Source organism: Aedes albopictus, chromosome 2, assembly GCF_035046485.1.
Source record: "Aedes albopictus strain Foshan chromosome 2, AalbF5, whole genome shotgun sequence".
Lineage (NCBI taxonomy): Eukaryota > Metazoa > Arthropoda > Insecta > Diptera > Culicidae > Aedes > Aedes albopictus.
In genome coordinates this window covers 416424970-416442607 of record NC_085137.1, presented here as the reverse complement: position 1 = coordinate 416442607, position 17638 = coordinate 416424970, and the positions used below count along the sequence as shown (strand labels likewise).

Below are 17638 nucleotides of genomic sequence, written 5' to 3'. Positions count from 1 at the left end.
CCTGCATTTCTAAAGGAATAAAATAAATACTTCAATGAATGCGAAGAAAATCCTCGGAAGTAATCTCAGAACATCCCCAGTGAGAATGTTTAGGAATTTTTAGAAAAAAACTTTAATTTTGAAAATGGTTTCTCAAAATAAAATGGTAGATAAACTCCCTGCTAATATCATGGTAAATGCTCAGAATAAAATATAATCTCAAATATAATAAATAGTGAAATCTTGATAACATTCCAGAAAACATAAGGATCATCCGATTGAACACAAATGTCAACTCATCTGATAAAGTGTTCTTTATAAAACATAATATGTAATTATAATTAGCATCATCTAGTTTCCTTCTAGTCTTAGGCCTTTTCGGCGCCCCTCTGAGGTAGGCGCCCTTGGCGGGGGCCAACCTGGCCAACCCCACGCTATGGCTCTGCTTCTAAGCAGATTCATTTTAAAGTAATTTAGGAACTTCAAAGTTCACATACAGTAGTACCTTCCAAGTAACTTCGGATTCATGTCTAAAAATGCTGCTATTTATTACTTTTTACACACGATGATTCTATATAGTTTTGAACTGAACCCTCCTGCGTGATGGCCTGTTCACCGGAAAAATAGTGGCGATATGGACGACGGGTAAATACCCCGTCCAGGAGTTGGTGTCCACTACCTATGAGGGCTTCGTGGTCACCAAAGTAACCGGGGTCTTCTTCTGTAGCTGCTATGCGTCTCCGCGGTGGCCGATCGAGCAGTTTAGCAGTTGCCTGTATGACGACCGTGCTGACTGGCCATGTTAGATGTCGACCTGGCTAATGTCGGTACCATAATTGGAGAGTAGACGATGGCTATACTCACAGCGATCACCTGGCATCGACTACAACAACAGCAGGCAGCGGGTAGAGGAATGGGCATCTAGGTCAAGGACAAGCCCTCGAAGGTGGAAGGCATCATACTTCGAAGAAGGGGTATAAAGGGAGGCGCTCCGCAGTGAGCGAAACCAGCGGGGATGAGCTGGTAGCGGTGTTCTCGCGTTTGATGCGACCATGCCTAGGCAAGTCCATCCTAGAAATGGGAGACAATACCGGCCGGTGAACTCAAGCGATTGTGGACCTGCGCCGCGGCGCACAAACTGAGGGCGAACGGAACGAACGGCGAGTGGTGTTCGCCGCTGCCAAAGTTGCGCTAAAGTCCGAGATAAGGGCATGTAAAAAGGTCTGCTTTGAGGGTCTCGGTCAGAGTGCCAATGCGAATCCGTGGGGTGATGCCTACAGGATCGTAATGGTCGAGACCAGAGGTGTAATGACTCCTACAGAGCAATCTCCAGAGATTTTGGAGGGGATAGCAATAGGACAGCCGGGGCTGGGGCTGGCGATGAAGAGGGTCACTGATATGGAACTTGCGGGGATAGCAAAGTCCGTTAGCGTATGTGAGGTCCCATGTCCGGACGGAGTTCCGAACCTGACCTTTAAGGTAGCTATTGCAGAGGATCTCGAGATGTTCAGGTCTGCTATGCAGAAATGCCGCCTGGACGAGGGAGTTCCCCAGAAGTTTGGAAACGGCAGAGCCTGGTTCTATTGCCAAAGGCGGAGAAACCACCCTAAGACCCGTCAGCATACAGACCAATATGCTTGATCGACACGGCGGGGAAGGTGCTCGAAAAGATCCTCAATAGAATGTTGAGGTATACCGAGGGTGTAAATGGTCTCTCGAGCAGCAAGTTTGGTTTCAGGAAGGGAAGGTCGACCGTAGACGTTATCCTGTTGATTACAAAAACCGACGAGATAGCGCACCAGTGTAAGAAGAGGGGAATTCGCTACTTACTGTACAGTAGTGACTTTGGATGTAAGGGACGCGTTCAATAGTGCTAGTTGGGCGGCTATTGCCGATGCGCTCCTGCTTTTGGGGATAACCGGATACTAGATTCTCGAAAATTACATCCAGACTCAAGTACTAGTTTAGACACAGAGGTGGGTCGGAAGTGCTTTCACATAACCTCAAGGGTCCCGCAAGGTTCCATTCTGGTTCCGGTGTTATTAAATGTCTAGTACGACGTGGTTTTGATACGCTTGCCTTCGGTAGCCACGTGGATTACGCCTGCAAAAGAGCCTCCACAGCTATAGTGGCACTGTCCCGGATGATGTCCGAAAGCTCTACGGTGTGTGCCAGCAAGCGCAATCTTCTGGCTAGTGTCGCCTCGTCCATACTAAGGTGCCCGGCTTGGGGCACGGCGCTAGGTACCAAAAGCTACCGTAGTAAGCTGGAAACTACTTAAAGGCTTATGTGCCTGAGGGTTGCGAGCGCGTACCGTACCGTGTCAAACGATGCACTCTGCGTCATCACTGGTATGGTGACTATCGGTATCCTTACCTATCAGGATAAACAATGCTTCGCAATACGTGATACAAGAGACATACGCTGGACTGCCTGTATGAACTCCATGGTCAAATGACGGCGCGCGTGGGACAGTTCCACCAGAGGAAAGTGGACCCTCAGGTTGATCCCGAGAGTAGATAGTTGGATTAACAGGCGCCATGGGGAAGTAACATTCCACATGACTCCAGGTCCTTTCAGGCCATGGTTGCTTCCGACAGTATCTACATCGTTTCGGATGTAGGTTTCTCCCGAATGTCCGGTTTGTGCTGGTTTAGAAAAAAAACGGCGGAACACGTTTTGTTTGTGAACCCGCATTTTCGTACAATGCGTGACCACATGCTTTCCACATGCAGGCAGGAGACAACTTCGGAAATCATGTCCAGAGAATGTGTAGGAATGAGTTTGGCTGGGATGCCGTTTCAGCGGCAATGGATCACTAAAATAACTAAAACGGCCACTATGAAATGAACAGATAGCGCCACCGTAGCCTTGTGTGTTTGACGTAACTCGACTGCTGTCACTGTGTTATCGTCCATATACGGTGGCGCTTTTGTTTTGATGCGGTGAGTAGCGGAAAAGTCGGCTTCAATGATCCATTACCCGCGTTGTCTTGGAGCTACAGAAGAGGTGGCGCGTGGACTCGGAGAATGGCTAGTAAGAGATGCCAAGAGTTAGGAGTCGGCTACATAGCTCATACCGGTGTCCTGCGGTCGAAATTGACCCTTACAGCGATTATGTGGCCGCGCGAAAAATCCTGATAGCGTTGCTGTTGTGGCGTCGGTCTACTGGGTTGCATCTGAGTCCGTAGTTAGAAAGGGGTCCTCGGCAAGGTCGGGGCATTCTTTCAGTGCACAATATTGATAAAAATGTCTGAACTTTGCGCTCCTCAACGGATTTCGGAACAGGTTTTTATGAGATGAAAAGTATTATGCCTCTCAAGAAAAATCAGAATATGGCGATTATCTGCTTTGTGCTTCTGATATAAGCGCGGCAGTTACTAATCATAACAGCGTCACCAGATTCTAAAAGTATTTTATTCCATTATATGCGGGTTGACAGCAAGCACACTCATTTCACTGAGCCACTCTTGTCGTCCATCACAAATACATTCAAAAACATCAATCACTTCGCGAAACCCACGTGCTTTTGTTTTGGGCGGGAACATATTTTCTTTTGTTATGTCTTGCGACTGTCACTACGTATATATGCCTTAGCGGCGTAAGATCGCCGCCGGACTCTAAGCGCGACAATAACATAGTTTTTATTTGATTTATCAATTCCCACTGGAGCACGTGGATTTCTGTTCTGTGCCTTCAGGGGACGGAGATGGTCAAGTGGCTCCGTAGCTTGGAGGAAAGAAGCGCCCTTCTAGCGAATTGGGAGTCATGGGTTCGACTTCCACCGGAGCATGTGAATTTCTTTTCATAATTGAAATCTCAATTTGTTCATCAAACACGTGTTTCTGTTGCGTGTATGTCAGAGAAATCAAAACGGTACAGGTTTGTCGAATGGCATATCTTAATTCAGAGCTTTCAGAAAGATTTAAATAGCAAATAGTCAAATAAGTCGAACTCTCGTCAGATGATTCAAAACAAAATATTCACAAGATATTTTTAGATATCCGAATTGAAAAGAAAAAGTTAAGTATCAGCAAAAGATATCAAGATTCATGTGAATTAAGAAACCAACTCGACTACCATTCCACAAGTAGATTCTCAAAATAGTCCTTTATTTACTTTGTCATAATTCATATTTTATGTTTCGTGCCGACATCATCAACCCCACCAAAGTCAACGAGCTCCAATCACTAAGTTCGTAGCCAGTCATAAACACACACCGCCCACAATAATAAGCTTCCATAACGTGAGTTAATTTCACTTTTCTTCTTTCTTACCCCTTCACAGGATGAAATGGAAAAGTGGGTTTCGGACACATTCTATTCCTACTTCCCGAGCTTCAACAAGACCGAAAACGACAAGAAATCAATGCTGTCCCGCACCCGCCAAGCCGAGTACCAGGAATACCTGAAAAATGTAAATCACTTAGCCAACGTGGTAAACTATCCAATTCCCAGTTTCTGCGTAGACCTCTACAACTAAAACAACGTATGATTTCAATAGAAATTCGAAAAAATGATTCGTTTTTTGTCAAAGCTGTGAATTTTGGCTTTTAGTCTCTGCTAGTGGCTTTGTAAAATATGGGGTCGCATGTTTATCATTCGTTTAGTTCGATAGTTTACTTCTGTTTAGCACTTCATTGCCGGTGGAAACATTCATGACAGTTATTGTTCCAATTCAATTGTTTTCTAGACTTCTATACCAGTTATTTTATCCGAGCAGAAGAAAAAATCAACAGCATAACACAATATGTTATTTTGGCTTAAAACTGAATAAGGGAATCAGTATTTTTTTATGTTATTGGCATAACTTATTATGTATGTATGTTATAAACTTGTCTGTTATAAGCGGCAAAATAACAAATATCATTACAAAAAAATGTTCCTGGAAGACTAATTTAATAACAGGTTTTGTTAGATCGATTACAATTTAATAACAGGAAATTTGTGAACTTGCTATTGTTGTGTTATTGTTCATCACATATTCGTACATTCTCTAAAGTAGAATAATAACTGAACTGTAGCACAACAAAATGTATTATTGAAGTGTTATCTTGTGGATATATCCCAAAAACTAGAATATAACAATATAAGATTGCCCATTAAAACATGTTATTAAAAAGATATATTTTGATAAGTTAACAATAACAAATTATGATATAAAAACAGGCTATGTGATTCTGTTGTTATCAATTTGATATTTTCCTCTGTTATATATCAGTAACAAATTTTGAAAACGACGTATAATCAATGGTGTAGCATTGATTATACTTCGTTTTCAAAATTTGTTACTGATGTGTAGTTCTTTTACTATGGACATGCAATTTCAAATCTCTGTTTTATTACGTAAAACAGTTATGTTTCCACCGGTAACTAAGTAATTTGAGAAAATCTGCTCAATTTTTCTAGAAATATATCCTTTGCCATTTTAGATTCCCCAAGTTACCACCAAACATCAGCAGTACATGGAAAAGTACGGCGACCAAGCCGTCCAGACAATGACCGATCAGGGAACAATCACGGCCAACAACTCACCAGCCCCAGCTATCAACAAGAACTACCTTAGTCCGGACCCTCACAGCCACAGCCCCAGTCAGATCCCGACCATCAGAAAAACGCAAGCCAGTGACGCGACGGCCGGTTCGTACGTCCGTAAAGGTAGCCCCCGCGAAAAGCACATGCAAGATCTGGTCCACACTGACCTCTCTGCCATTCTCAATACAGACACCATCGACCGGCGGAACAGGATGCTAGCGGAAGTAGGTCCCCACCATCATCACCATCATAAAACTAACAACAACAACAGCAATGTTCATTCTTCCGCGCGATTCGTTCCTCGGAATGAGCGGGGAACCCTTGTGCTCGATGTATTACTACTGCCTTATCCTTTCTTTTTCATCTTTTCAATTGACCTCGGTATTCAGACTGCTGAAAATCCAACAATCCAAATTTATACGTATCTTTGAGATTCCTTCAAAATTTGTATTATTGATATACCAACATCTTGATAAATGGACTCCGACATTTCAGTCGTTAGATAGTCGTCTGCTTACCGAGGTGAATCATGGGAATGCCATGATGGTTCTTTGTTCTGTTCTATTAGTTGTTTTTGACATACCTATTTTATTTTTACCTGAGTTGTTTGATCCAGTATGTATGATTTCTTATTTTCTATTGGCGATTTTTTTCGTTGATTTCTCAATTCACAGGAAGAAAGTCGCCGCAAGTTGGAGTATCAAAAGGAGCTGATCAAACAGATCGAGGAAAAGCGAAAAGAGGTTGAGCGACTGCGGGAAAAGGAAAAACTAGAGGAAGAGATGTTGACCAGGTTTGTTATTATTTTTTGCTATTTTTATCTACCTACACTGCCGTGAATCGCATATCTGTCCCATTTGCATAGGAAATCCAGCAAAGATGGGACTGACATGCGATTCACGGCAGTACATGGCTATTTATGTACGGAAAATGGCGGTTTCGATAGTATCCGGAATAGACATTTCAGCCGAAATTATGGGAGTTCTGAAAGGAATATATGTCTATAAGGGAAGAAATTGCGAATTTCTGAAGAAGTTTCGATAAAAAGTCCTAAAGATTCTTCTGTAAATATGTTAGTTTTGTAAAACTTATGCATAGCATTCCGTTCCATGCTTCGTGTCCCAACAATGATATCTTGACCCAATACAGTCCTTGTAGTAAACACTTATCTATTTAGCAAAATCATGCGCGGTGTCTGGGTTTGATTCCTGATGGGGCCCAGGATATTTTTGTAATGTAAATTACCTCACTGTATGGATAATCTATCTATCTGCAGGATCTACAGGGTGTGTGCGATATTATGGGATTAACACAGAAAACCGAATTACGAAAGGCCGAAACCAACGTAGCTACCACAAAAGACCGAAAGTAACAAAAGGCAGAAAGTAACGAAAGACTTTATTACGAAATACTGATATCAACTCGGATTCCGTTAAGTTGGATTACCTAAGAAAGCGTCCATAAATGGTGTAGCATTTTAGGGGAGAGGGAGGGGGGTCTCTGATTAAGCTACGAATGCATTAGATATAAGAAAATAGGCTACGCAGAGGGGAGTCAAAAATCGGTCCATAATGCTACGCCATTTATGGGTGCTCCCTAAGTATTAATAATGTTTTTATGGGTTGTATAAGCATTTTATAACTGTAAACATCTTCCCACCCCAACGTTAAATTCACATAAATGCAAACGTGAATGTGAATCATGTGGCGTAGCTGCATGGAGGATTGAGGAACTGATGTGGCAGAAGGCCGTCGAACAGTATTCCAGGTGGAATTTTCAAATGTCTTCAAGGCACGCTCAAATGTCTTCACATGTCTTCACACTCTATATTGTGGCTTTGGTAAATATAAAACCACAGAGAACAGACATCCAAGTCCAATCTGAATTTTGTGCAAGGACTATTTCATCGGCAACACTAGTGGCAATAGCGTGGCGCTGCAATCGGTTAACACAGAGAAACAGACGTAACACTTAGAACAAATTTCATTAACAAACATCGTCACAGAAACGCAATCGCCCAATGCTAAACGTACTGTGTTTGGCCGGGCCGCCACTAGATGGCGGTAGTAAGCAAACGTCAAACAGGAGCAAAAACGATACCAGCGCCGCGATTGGTAGATCGACCTACTACTGAATATTTGAATCAGCCGTTAAAAAGGTGATCGACGGGAAGCAATGAGAGTGTGACGTCTGTTTCTCTGTGCGGTTAATTTCCCATACTAATGGGGCACGTTCGGTGTAGTACTAGATTTGTAGTAATGAGCTGAATTTTAGTATGGTGAGAAGGTCAGTTCTCTGTTTCTGCAATGAAATGGTACAAAAAGCGTGGGTATTATAATTCCTTGCCTAATTTGATGCTGTTTGAGCAAAACTTTGGATAACTATGTTGTTTATGTTGCAAGAAATGGAGAAAACAACAACACTGTTGCCCAAAGTTTTGCTCAAACAGCATAAAATTAGGCAAGGAATCATAATACCCACGCTTTTTGCACCATTTCATTGCAGAAACGGAGAATTGACCTTCTCACCATACTAAAATTTAGCTCATTACTACAAATCTAGTACTTCACCGATCTGTCCTATTGAATTCCCCACTTCAACTCACCACTGACTGTGGCAATATGGTGTTTAGCGGTGTTAGTGTTGTAATCATGTATTGCCCAAGTAACAATGAATGCTGAACAGTGAGAGTATTAGCTGAACATTGGCTGGTTATAATAGTGTCAATAGCTGAACACAATGACAGCTGAATATTGGTCTGAAGTATGGCTTGTTCAACCTCTTTAATCAGCAATACATAGATGGCAGAATATCAAGTTGAATAGAATATTATTCATCTGAGTAACCAGCTTTAACCCCTTCGGGACGACTTTTTTCACCAACCTCGCCACTGTAGAACACGTCAGCTAGGTGCAAATGACCCAACCGTCCTGAAAGGGTTAAAACATACACCAACATGCAGAATTAATAATCATCTGTTGTTCAAACTTTAATCAAATTATTTTTGACAGCTGACCCAAGCATGGTTTTCATGAAGTCCATATCGCTTCTTTAGCCTCAATACAGACTTAATTGAACTTATGTTCTTGCCTATTCAGACACAACAAGTAATGCTCTTGTTTTCGAGGATATGTACACAGTTGTGTGTGGTGTAGGTGCTAAGGTGAGTGACTATAAATTAGGAAATCCGAGTTCAATTCCCAGTTTTCCCACTCCTAAACATGTATTCTGGAAATAGACGCGGTTAATAGTAAGAATAGGCTAACGAAAGTGTTTTTATTTTATTTTACACAATTCATAAATTTCATTGATTACTGATTAACCCTAAAAGGGATACCTGGGGTCCATTGGACCCCAGGCGCCTTTTAGAGCTCGTCTTTGATGGAACACACTCAGCGAGGTGACGAAACTGAGGCCATGAAGCTATCCCTTTTAGGGTTGAGCGCATATTAAGCCTTAAATCAGCCTTCCAATGAACCTCAAATCAGCTAAAGGTTGAATAAAATCACCAAAATTAAATGTTTAGGAGTTGAATAAATGATTGTACTTCTTGTCCTCAGCTTTTTTTTAAATAAAGGATGATTCAAAATAGTTGGAGAAACATTTGTACAGCATCAAATTGTTACCTGGGTGGTTTGCAACCTTAAGCCTTCAGTACACGCTTTGCTAAGTGTACAAACTTTTCCGCACGCATCATCCAACAGCAAAGCATACGCTTGACATTGCCGATGTTTTGTCAATGTTGAGACCACTGTTGGCGTGTTGGATTATACGTGCGGAAAAAAATGCACACTTGGCAAAGCGTGTACTAAAGGCTTTACTCAAGTGGAGATGTAAATCCTTACACAACTTTCTGAATGAAATTTGTTCTAGCCAGGATGTCTGTTCTCTGTGATAAAACTGATGTTAAAAATCAAAATTCATGCTGTGTTTTAACTGTGCTCTACAAAACAACGATGTGCGTAAACTTACAGAAAATGTTTATTTATGTCGATATGTAAATTTCTCTATGATTTGACTGGTAATAATTACATAAATTATCCAAAAATTCCCTCCAGAACTTCCATAAAATTTACTTCTAGAGCTACTTAAAAAGTTCTCCATCAATAATGCATGTTTCTCTCAGGATTTTCTTCGAAAATTTCCCGTTTTTTATTTTCAAGAGTTCCACAAAAAAAACGGAAATTCAAATGATCCTCGGGAATTCATCCTGGAGTTCTTTGGGAATTCCTCTAAGAGTTCCTCGGAAATTCCTCCAGTAGTTCCTCAGGAACTCCTCCGGGTGTATTTCGAGAATTCCTCCAGGAGATCCTTGGGAATTCCTCCTATATATCCTCGGGAATATCAACGAGATCCACAGAAATATTTCTAGTTAGTTCTTTGGGAATACCCGCAGGACTTTCTCGGGAGTTCCTCGGATATTTCGTCGAGGTAATTTTCCAGGAGATCCTCGGGAATTCCTCCTGGAGATCTTTAAGAATTCCTTTTGAGAGATCCTCGAGAATTCATACAAGAGATCTTTGAGAATTCCTTCATCAGTTCTTCAGAAATTTCTGCAGCAGTTTCCAGACAATATCAGAATACAGAAGTCCCCGCGAGAGTGCATCTTGGAGCTCCCAGGAAATTCCTTTAGGTGTTTCATGAAAATTGCTCCACGAGCCCCCGAGAGTTACTCCCGGAATTTCCCGGGTATTCCTCCATGGCTTCCCCACAAAGACCACGGCAATTCCTTTAGAGGCAACGGAAGATTTCCTGCAGTAATTGTGGTAGAATCCCTCCAGGATTGTCCAGGAAATTTCTCAATGATTTTTAAAATTAACTACAAAAATTATCCGGAAATTCCATCTAAAATTTCCACGAAATTTTCTTCCGAAAAATATCAAGAGGTTCTCTAGCAATAATGCATGATTCCTCGGAATTATTTCCAAGAGTTCCACAAAAAAATCCGGGAACTCCTCCAAAGGATCCTCGGGAATTCATCCTGGAATTTCTAGGAAATGCTTCAAAGAGTTCTTCGGGAATTTCTACAGGATATTCACAGTAACTATCATTGGTTCGGGTCAATCAAGGAGTACCAACCATAGATATGTGCAGTCAGTCTAAACTAAGTTCTAAGCTAATTCCTACAGGAGGTTTTCGGAAAATCATCCAGGAGTTCATCGGGAATTCTCCTAAGAGTCCCTCGGGCATTTCTCCAGAAGTAGCTCGGGAATTCTCCAGGAGATCCTCAGAAACTCCTCTGCGAGATCATCGGGAATTCCTACAGGAGATCTTCGGGGATTCCTCTAGCAGTTTTTCGGAAATTCCTCCAGAAGTTCCTCAGGTATTCCTCCAGAAGTTCCTCAGGAATTCCTCCAGCAGTTCCTCGGACATTCCTTCAGAAGCTCTTCGGGAATTTCTCCAAGAGATCCACGAAAATTCCTTCTGAAGTTCCTCGGAAATTCTTCTAGGAGATGCTTGGGAATTTTTGTAAGAGATCCTCTAAGATTCTTCCTTCAGATCTTTAGGAATTCCTGCAGAAGTTTTCTGGCAACTTCTATAGAAGTACCCGAGAGTTTATCTTAAACTTACCAGGATATTCCCTCGTTGCCACTAGCGACTCAGCGATATTCATTTTTTGACAATCAAGTTCATTTTTATATGAAAACGGCTACTTTGCATAGGTGTTTCTAGGGATTACGAGGGTCCCTGGGGCGTTTCAGGAATGTTCCTTGGATTTCAGGGGACTTCAGATGCATTCCATGGGGCTTCAGGAGATTTCAGAAGGAAGATGTAGTGGGTTCCAGGAGCGCTCCAGAGATGTTGCAGAGGATCTCAGGGGCTTCATGGCGTTCCACACGGTTTCAGGGTTTTAAAGGCGTTCCAGGGGGTTTCAGGTGCGTTCCTGGGGTCCCAAGTAACAAAACTAGCTGAATAACAGTTTCTTAAGCTAAAGTTTGCTTAAGACTAGTTTATTCCACTCTTGTACAGCAAAAATGTTTATTAGGGTTTCAATGGGGTATCAAGGGTGTTCTGGAGGTTTCATGAGTTTCAAGGGCGCTCCATGAGGATTCAGGGGGTTTCAGAGGCGTTCAACGGGTGTTCCAGGGCAGTACTGCTTTTTTATCAGCAGTGAGCTCACCTATGATAACAAAAAGAACGGAATTGCTTGGTGCCGTAAATTGATGCTATAAAAAATAAAATGCCGTAATTTAATAAAACATTACTTGGTTGGTATGAGATTGCCAGTTTTTGTTGGCTACTTCTGTGTAGGTAGTTATAGTGCTTCCGAAGAATTAGGTTCTGCATAATTATGTACTATTAATTCTAATATATGTTTCCTATCTTTACATAGTCGGCTAGAGCAGCAACTAAAAACTATGCAACTTGAGGAAGAATTGGAAAGGGAGAAAATGCGATCAGAAAAGGTAAGTATCACTCAACGTCCATCGCTTACCCAAAATCCAAAACTCACACTTCATGATCTACTCGAAACAGATCCGCATTGCCAACGAACAGAACCACATCCGCCGACTGCAGCTCCTGTCCAAGCTGGAAAACGACCACAAAGTCTTCAACCCGTACGATGACCAGCGGAAAACCCTCTCCGAAAATGGCAAAGAGGTCTACCGGGACCCGTCGCAGCAAAAACCGGAAAAAGACAAAATCTATCGCTACTTTAGCAACTCGGCTCAAAACGAAAAACCTTCCAGCTTTGCATCGTCCAGCCTTTCGTCCGAGCTGGACTACGACTCTTCCAGTGAATCCATGGGGTACGAGCGGTACCAGTACTGCAAAAACTGTCGCGCCGATATCGATCGATCTTTTCTTCCAAAAAATGAACGCCATCATCAGCATCACCACCACCATCGGCACCATCATCATACTCAGGTTGGTAGAAGTGGGTAACTAAAGTAGTGGCAACTTTAATCGTTTTCACTTTTGTGCAATTTCAGACTCCTACCGGGAAGGCCTCCCAAAAAGAAGGCCACGAACTCTGCGCCAATTGCCACAAACGGATTGACCAGATGTGCGCAAACTGTAACCGTGTGATGAAGCGTTCTTCCAAGCGAACCCTTTGCTCCATTTGCTACCAGGCATTGGAGAACAGCCGCCTTCAAAAAGCTGCCCAATCGGAATTGAAACGGCAACGAGCCAAACTCCTACGCTCGATGGAACGTCTGGACGATGAAGATCTGGATCATCCGGCTCCCCCGGAATTCCCACCGCCGAATCCGTACAAAATCATCGACATCCAGTACCACGAAAGCGAGAACGATCACGACCTGGCGGTTCTCAATCCGGTGATCGTCCGCAACAACTACAAGAAACCTTACTCGCTGAACATTGAAAAGGGCTCGCTCTTCCACCCCAGCAAGAAAACGCCCGATCCAAAGGTGTCCGTAAACATTCGCAACGGGGAAGTGTTCGTGGACAACAAGCTCGGAGGGACGCCCAAGCCCCGGGATGATGACACCGACGATCTGACCACCGACGAAATGGACGACCGGATATCCAAGTACGTGGAGCACTACAACACCCTGTGGATGAAACGGGGCACCCGCAAGAACAATCTCATCTCGCAGAAGAATGCCAACCTGACGACGATGGCCATGCCCTCGATGGCCTCGAAAGGGACGACGACGACAAGTCCCTCCGGGATGCTCGGAGGCAAGCTGGGACCGCTTCCTACGCTTTCACCGCCGAAAGTGTACGTCAGCGATCGGCCGGACAATCTGAAGAGCGAAGCCATGAAAACCACCGAAAAGAAGTGGGATGTGAGTACCTATATTGCTTGTTACTAGACAATTATTTCTTTTTACACTCTTTGTAATTTCAAAGTTTAGTTTTCAAACCAAACATAAGGGAAATATTTTGGCGAACTTTGCAAGTGTTTCAAGATACCTATGCTATTTTTTTAAGTAAGTCCTCAACCCAACTCCAACGCAAAATTCTACAATTCGAACAGCTGATTTCAAACAAGTTATCAGATTAGTTCAGCCAGAAAACCATGTTCTGGTATAGCCATATTCCTTCCACTGAAACAAACGCAACTTCAAAATCAACTTTTAGATGATGTCTGCAAGTTGTACTCTCTGAATTCGTCGTTGATTGGTCCTTAAAGCTAAGTTTCGTGTTGCCAAGTAGAGCGCTCAAGTAAAATTCCCTCTTTTTCCGCAAGTAATTTTGACAACTGATCCAGTATGGGGAGAAACGTTACTTTTCCTTACGGAATAATAGCGCGGACAATTTTTCCGCAAGGAAAAGTGACAGCTCCATTTGATTCGCACGGGAGGCGTTATGAGTGTTACACTTTTATCCTTACTTGCCATCTGCGAACCGCTCAAGTAATTTTGAAGCGGAATCATTACTTGACCATTACTTGTCCTATCTTTTTGCACAGTACGTACGAAGTGGAAACTAGCCATAAACCTTTTGAAGTCGAATTTTTCCTAAGCGCCATTAGTTTTTTCTACGTATTTCTGTGGTATTGGTGATCAACAGCATAGAAAGGGTAGAATATGATGCCGAATATTGTTTCTGGATATCCTAGGACCTAGGTCATCCAAACTGTTCTTTAGTTTAGATGCTGAAGTCTACGCGTGTAACGGTAACTTCTTTCATTTTACAAAGCTATCATATCCAATAAACCTTCTGAATGTTCAATAGACAGTATCAGATCAGACGGGATATCCTCGGTCATCCAAACTGTTCTTGAATTCAAATCCTGAAATCAATCGGTGTACCGGTAACTTCTTTCATTATACAAAGCTACGATTTGTATTCTATCATGTCCAGTAAATCTTCTCAAAGCCCAATATGCAGTATCAGCTCAGGCGGGATATCCTAGGTCATCCAAATTGTTTTTGAGTATAGTTCCTAAAGCCTGTGAATGTAACGATAATTTCTTTCATTATACTACGATTTGTATTCTACCATGTCCAGTAAGTCTTCTGAATGTTCAATATACAGTCTCAGATCAATCGGAACATCCTTGGCCATCCAAACTGCTCTTGGAGTTCATAACCTGAATTCAACCGGGGTAACATCCAGTATATCATGTCCAATAAGTCTTCGGAATGTTGAAAAGACAGTATCAGATCAATCGGGATATCCTAGGTCATCCAAATTGTTCTTGAGTTTTAATCTTAAAGTCTACGCGAGTAATGGTATCTTCTTTCATTATAAAAAGCTACGATATGTTATCTATCATTTCCAGTAAATCTTCAAGGACATCAAATCGGTTGGGGTCATCTAAACTATTATGACGTGTAAAATCTACCATCTCCAGCAATTGAAGTTTCTGTTGTAATGATTCTATCTATTTCATTTATTTAGCGTTAATAACAATTATAATTAAACTGAATGAACCTAGGAATGAACCATTCTTCATGACAATACTCGTTTCGTGGCTGCAGTCCCTATCCTCGGTCGCGTCCCACATTTGCCTTCAGATTTGTGCTCGAGATGCGGCTTCGTCATATCTTCACCTTTGCTGGAAGTTCTTAGTTGTAGGGAAGTTTAGTAATCCTGAAATATCGCAAAGGTATTTTGCAATGGCTATGAGTTTCACAAAAGTTTATGGATCTGGATGGGTTAGACTAGGTAACGTAAATTTTAATAATGACTACAACGAATACAGACTTCAAAAAAAAAAGGGTTTCCTAAAAAAAATAACAACCTTAAATATTTCAAAGGTACACTAGAACGCCTGATAGTCTTTGTAGAATATTAGGAAATATGGTTCATTATGTATCATTATTTAGTGTAGCAGGGTAGCATTGCAAGTGTAGATATAAAGCTGTGTACTCTTTGAAAAATCGGAGGGCCTTAATTATCACAAATCTATCATGAAGTGTCCCTTGAGAGTTTGAGAGGTTCATTGATCCTGTTTGGTAATTTTTATGTTACTATTTCAATCGAAATCACCTCATGTTACAGTGATTGCTTTTATCAACTAAGCTCCATAACAGTAACGATGGCCCATTATATCCCAAAAATAACAACGCCTATTGTTCCTTGAACTACTTTGGTAAATACAGAGGATGTAACACTAATTAACGTATTGGCAAAAGCTATTATCACAAGTGTAGACCTGAAGCTATGGTCTCCGAAGTAGTTTGGTTGATCTGGAATGTTTCAAAATTATATTGAAATGCCTCATGCAATGCCAGGGGGATTGGATTACAGTTGGATTGCAGTTGGATCTCTAATGTAAAAAAAATTACTGTTACTGTCAAGAGCTACACTGCCGGTGGACGCATAAATGTCCCATGTGCAAAAACAGACAATCGAGAAAATCGCGTCCAAAGTTCGAAAAAAGTAAATTGTCTCAACTATGAAGTATAAGTGCTGAATCGTGTTCTAACATCAACCAATTTTGAAATTGAGCACTAATTTTTGTTTTAGAGCGATTTTATAGTTCCATAGGATTTCCAATGAAACGTGACGCTTATGCGTCCACTTTTAAGAATGTTACAAATCGGCCTTGCATTTTTTCAACAATTTTCGGAACTAACTACCTATTTTTATTCCCCATATGATAGTACCCCATGATACATGGTCATGGGCTGCAAAATCTCAATATTGCCAAAAATGCACATGGGACAATTATGCTTCCACCGGCAGTACACTGCAATATAGTTTTGGCGGCCCTTGATGTCCCAAAGGTTCATTATAAGATATAGTAGACTTTAGGTAAATCCAGTAACAACGATTGGTTATGCTACGTTACTCAGTATATCAGATATGCTGTTACGAGTGTAGACCTGAAGTTCTAAACTCCAAGGTGTTTGGCTGACCTGGAATATCCCTCTAGTGTCTCTTAATGCCATTTGAGATTTCAAGAGCCTCACGGATCCCAGCAGATTATGCAATGCTATTATTTATGGCGAAAACACATAAAGTTATTCTTGTAGATTTGAAGGGCTTCATTATAGGGCAGTTTGGACGACCCTAAATATCCCAAAGGTTTATAATAATATGAAATAGACTTCAGATTGGTCCAGTAAGTACGGTTGATTATGCAACGTTACTCAGTATAACAGTTATGGCTACTGTTACGAGTGTAGACCTGAAGTTCTGATCTCCTAAGTAGTATGGCTGACCTGGAATATCCCTATAGTGTATATAAATGACATCTGAGGTTACAAGAGCTTTACGAGATCAAGCAATGCTATTATTTATGGTGAAAACACATAAAGTTATTCTTGTAGATTCACTTTAAACAGTCTTGACAAGTTCGTACTGATTGGTTTCTTTCACAGCTAAATTTTCTGTAAGTGAAAATTGTGTGGTAAGTGTAATTGGCAATAATTCAAAACGTCAGTCAGCTTCGCATGCCAAATTATAATTTCCAACAGCACCGCCACAGCAGGGTTTCTGTTCTACATTTCAGCATCAACTTGTATAAAGCATTTTAAGGCTACTGATTAAGCGGTCCCTAAACAAAGAAGTGGTTCATTTCAAATCCTCTTTCAGATTCCCGCCGTGCAGCGCACAATGGTTACGCCCAGATCGCCACGGGTCCTAACCCAGCTGGGCGCCATTCGCAAACAACTTCAACTGGAGCAATTGAAGATGGATCAAACCTATCGCCACCAGCAACAAGAAAACGATTAATTTCGGTCTCGAAAGCAATTAATCTCCTTTTTACAGAAAACTATCCAGTTTGTGCCTTCTAACTAACTACGAACGTAAAACCGTCCAAGCCTCCATTTTTTTAAAACAATGTAACTACTTTAAGCAAGCAATATCTGTAGACTGTAGAACAGTAAGGTACATTTTAAAACCGTTTTTGTTACTAAGAAACTGAAAAGTGTTAGAGAATAAACTAGTCGTTAGAATCGTTGATCGATTTTTGTTCGAAGATTTATTTTTGAAAGAACAAGTAGACCTTGCAAATGCAGAACTTTTAAATGATAGGTAGTATTGCTTCTTCCTCTACTTGGCGTAACGTCCCAAACTTAATTACTGTCCTGTGAACCCATTGCGATGCAGATGAATTGAAAGGTTTACATTCTGGGCGATTGCCCATTATCGCCTTGAGTTGTGGCCAGGTCAAATTTCTGTCGACTTGCTTGATTTCGTTATTATTGAGGCTGCGCCGCCATGAGCCTCTGGGTCTGTCTCTGCTGCGATGTCCTA

At 41.6% G+C, this 17638-nt stretch overlaps 1 protein-coding gene across 5 annotated transcripts in view; it reads left to right on the top strand.

Annotated features, from left to right (window-relative positions):
• LOC109426796 (uncharacterized) overlaps positions 1-17344 on the top strand; it is a 43582-nt gene extending 26238 nt beyond the window's left edge. For 2 of the 5 annotated variants that reach the window (XM_062853521.1, XM_062853520.1), the window contains exons 2-8: positions 4266-4394; positions 5410-5844; positions 6187-6305; positions 11847-11919; positions 11990-12382; positions 12448-13269; positions 16973-17344. In XM_062853521.1, coding sequence (XP_062709505.1) covers positions 4272-4394; positions 5410-5844; positions 6187-6305; positions 11847-11919; positions 11990-12382; positions 12448-13269; positions 16973-17113 — 2106 coding nt within the window. In that variant the 5' untranslated portion in view covers positions 4266-4271 and the 3' untranslated portion in view covers positions 17114-17344. The remainder of the gene's footprint in view (positions 1-4265; positions 4395-5409; positions 5845-6186; positions 6306-11846; positions 11920-11989; positions 12383-12447; positions 13270-16972) is intronic. The other 3 variants (XM_062853524.1, XM_062853522.1, XM_062853523.1) reach the window with 3 other exon arrangements.
• The last annotated feature ends 294 nt before the right edge of the window (positions 17345-17638 follow it).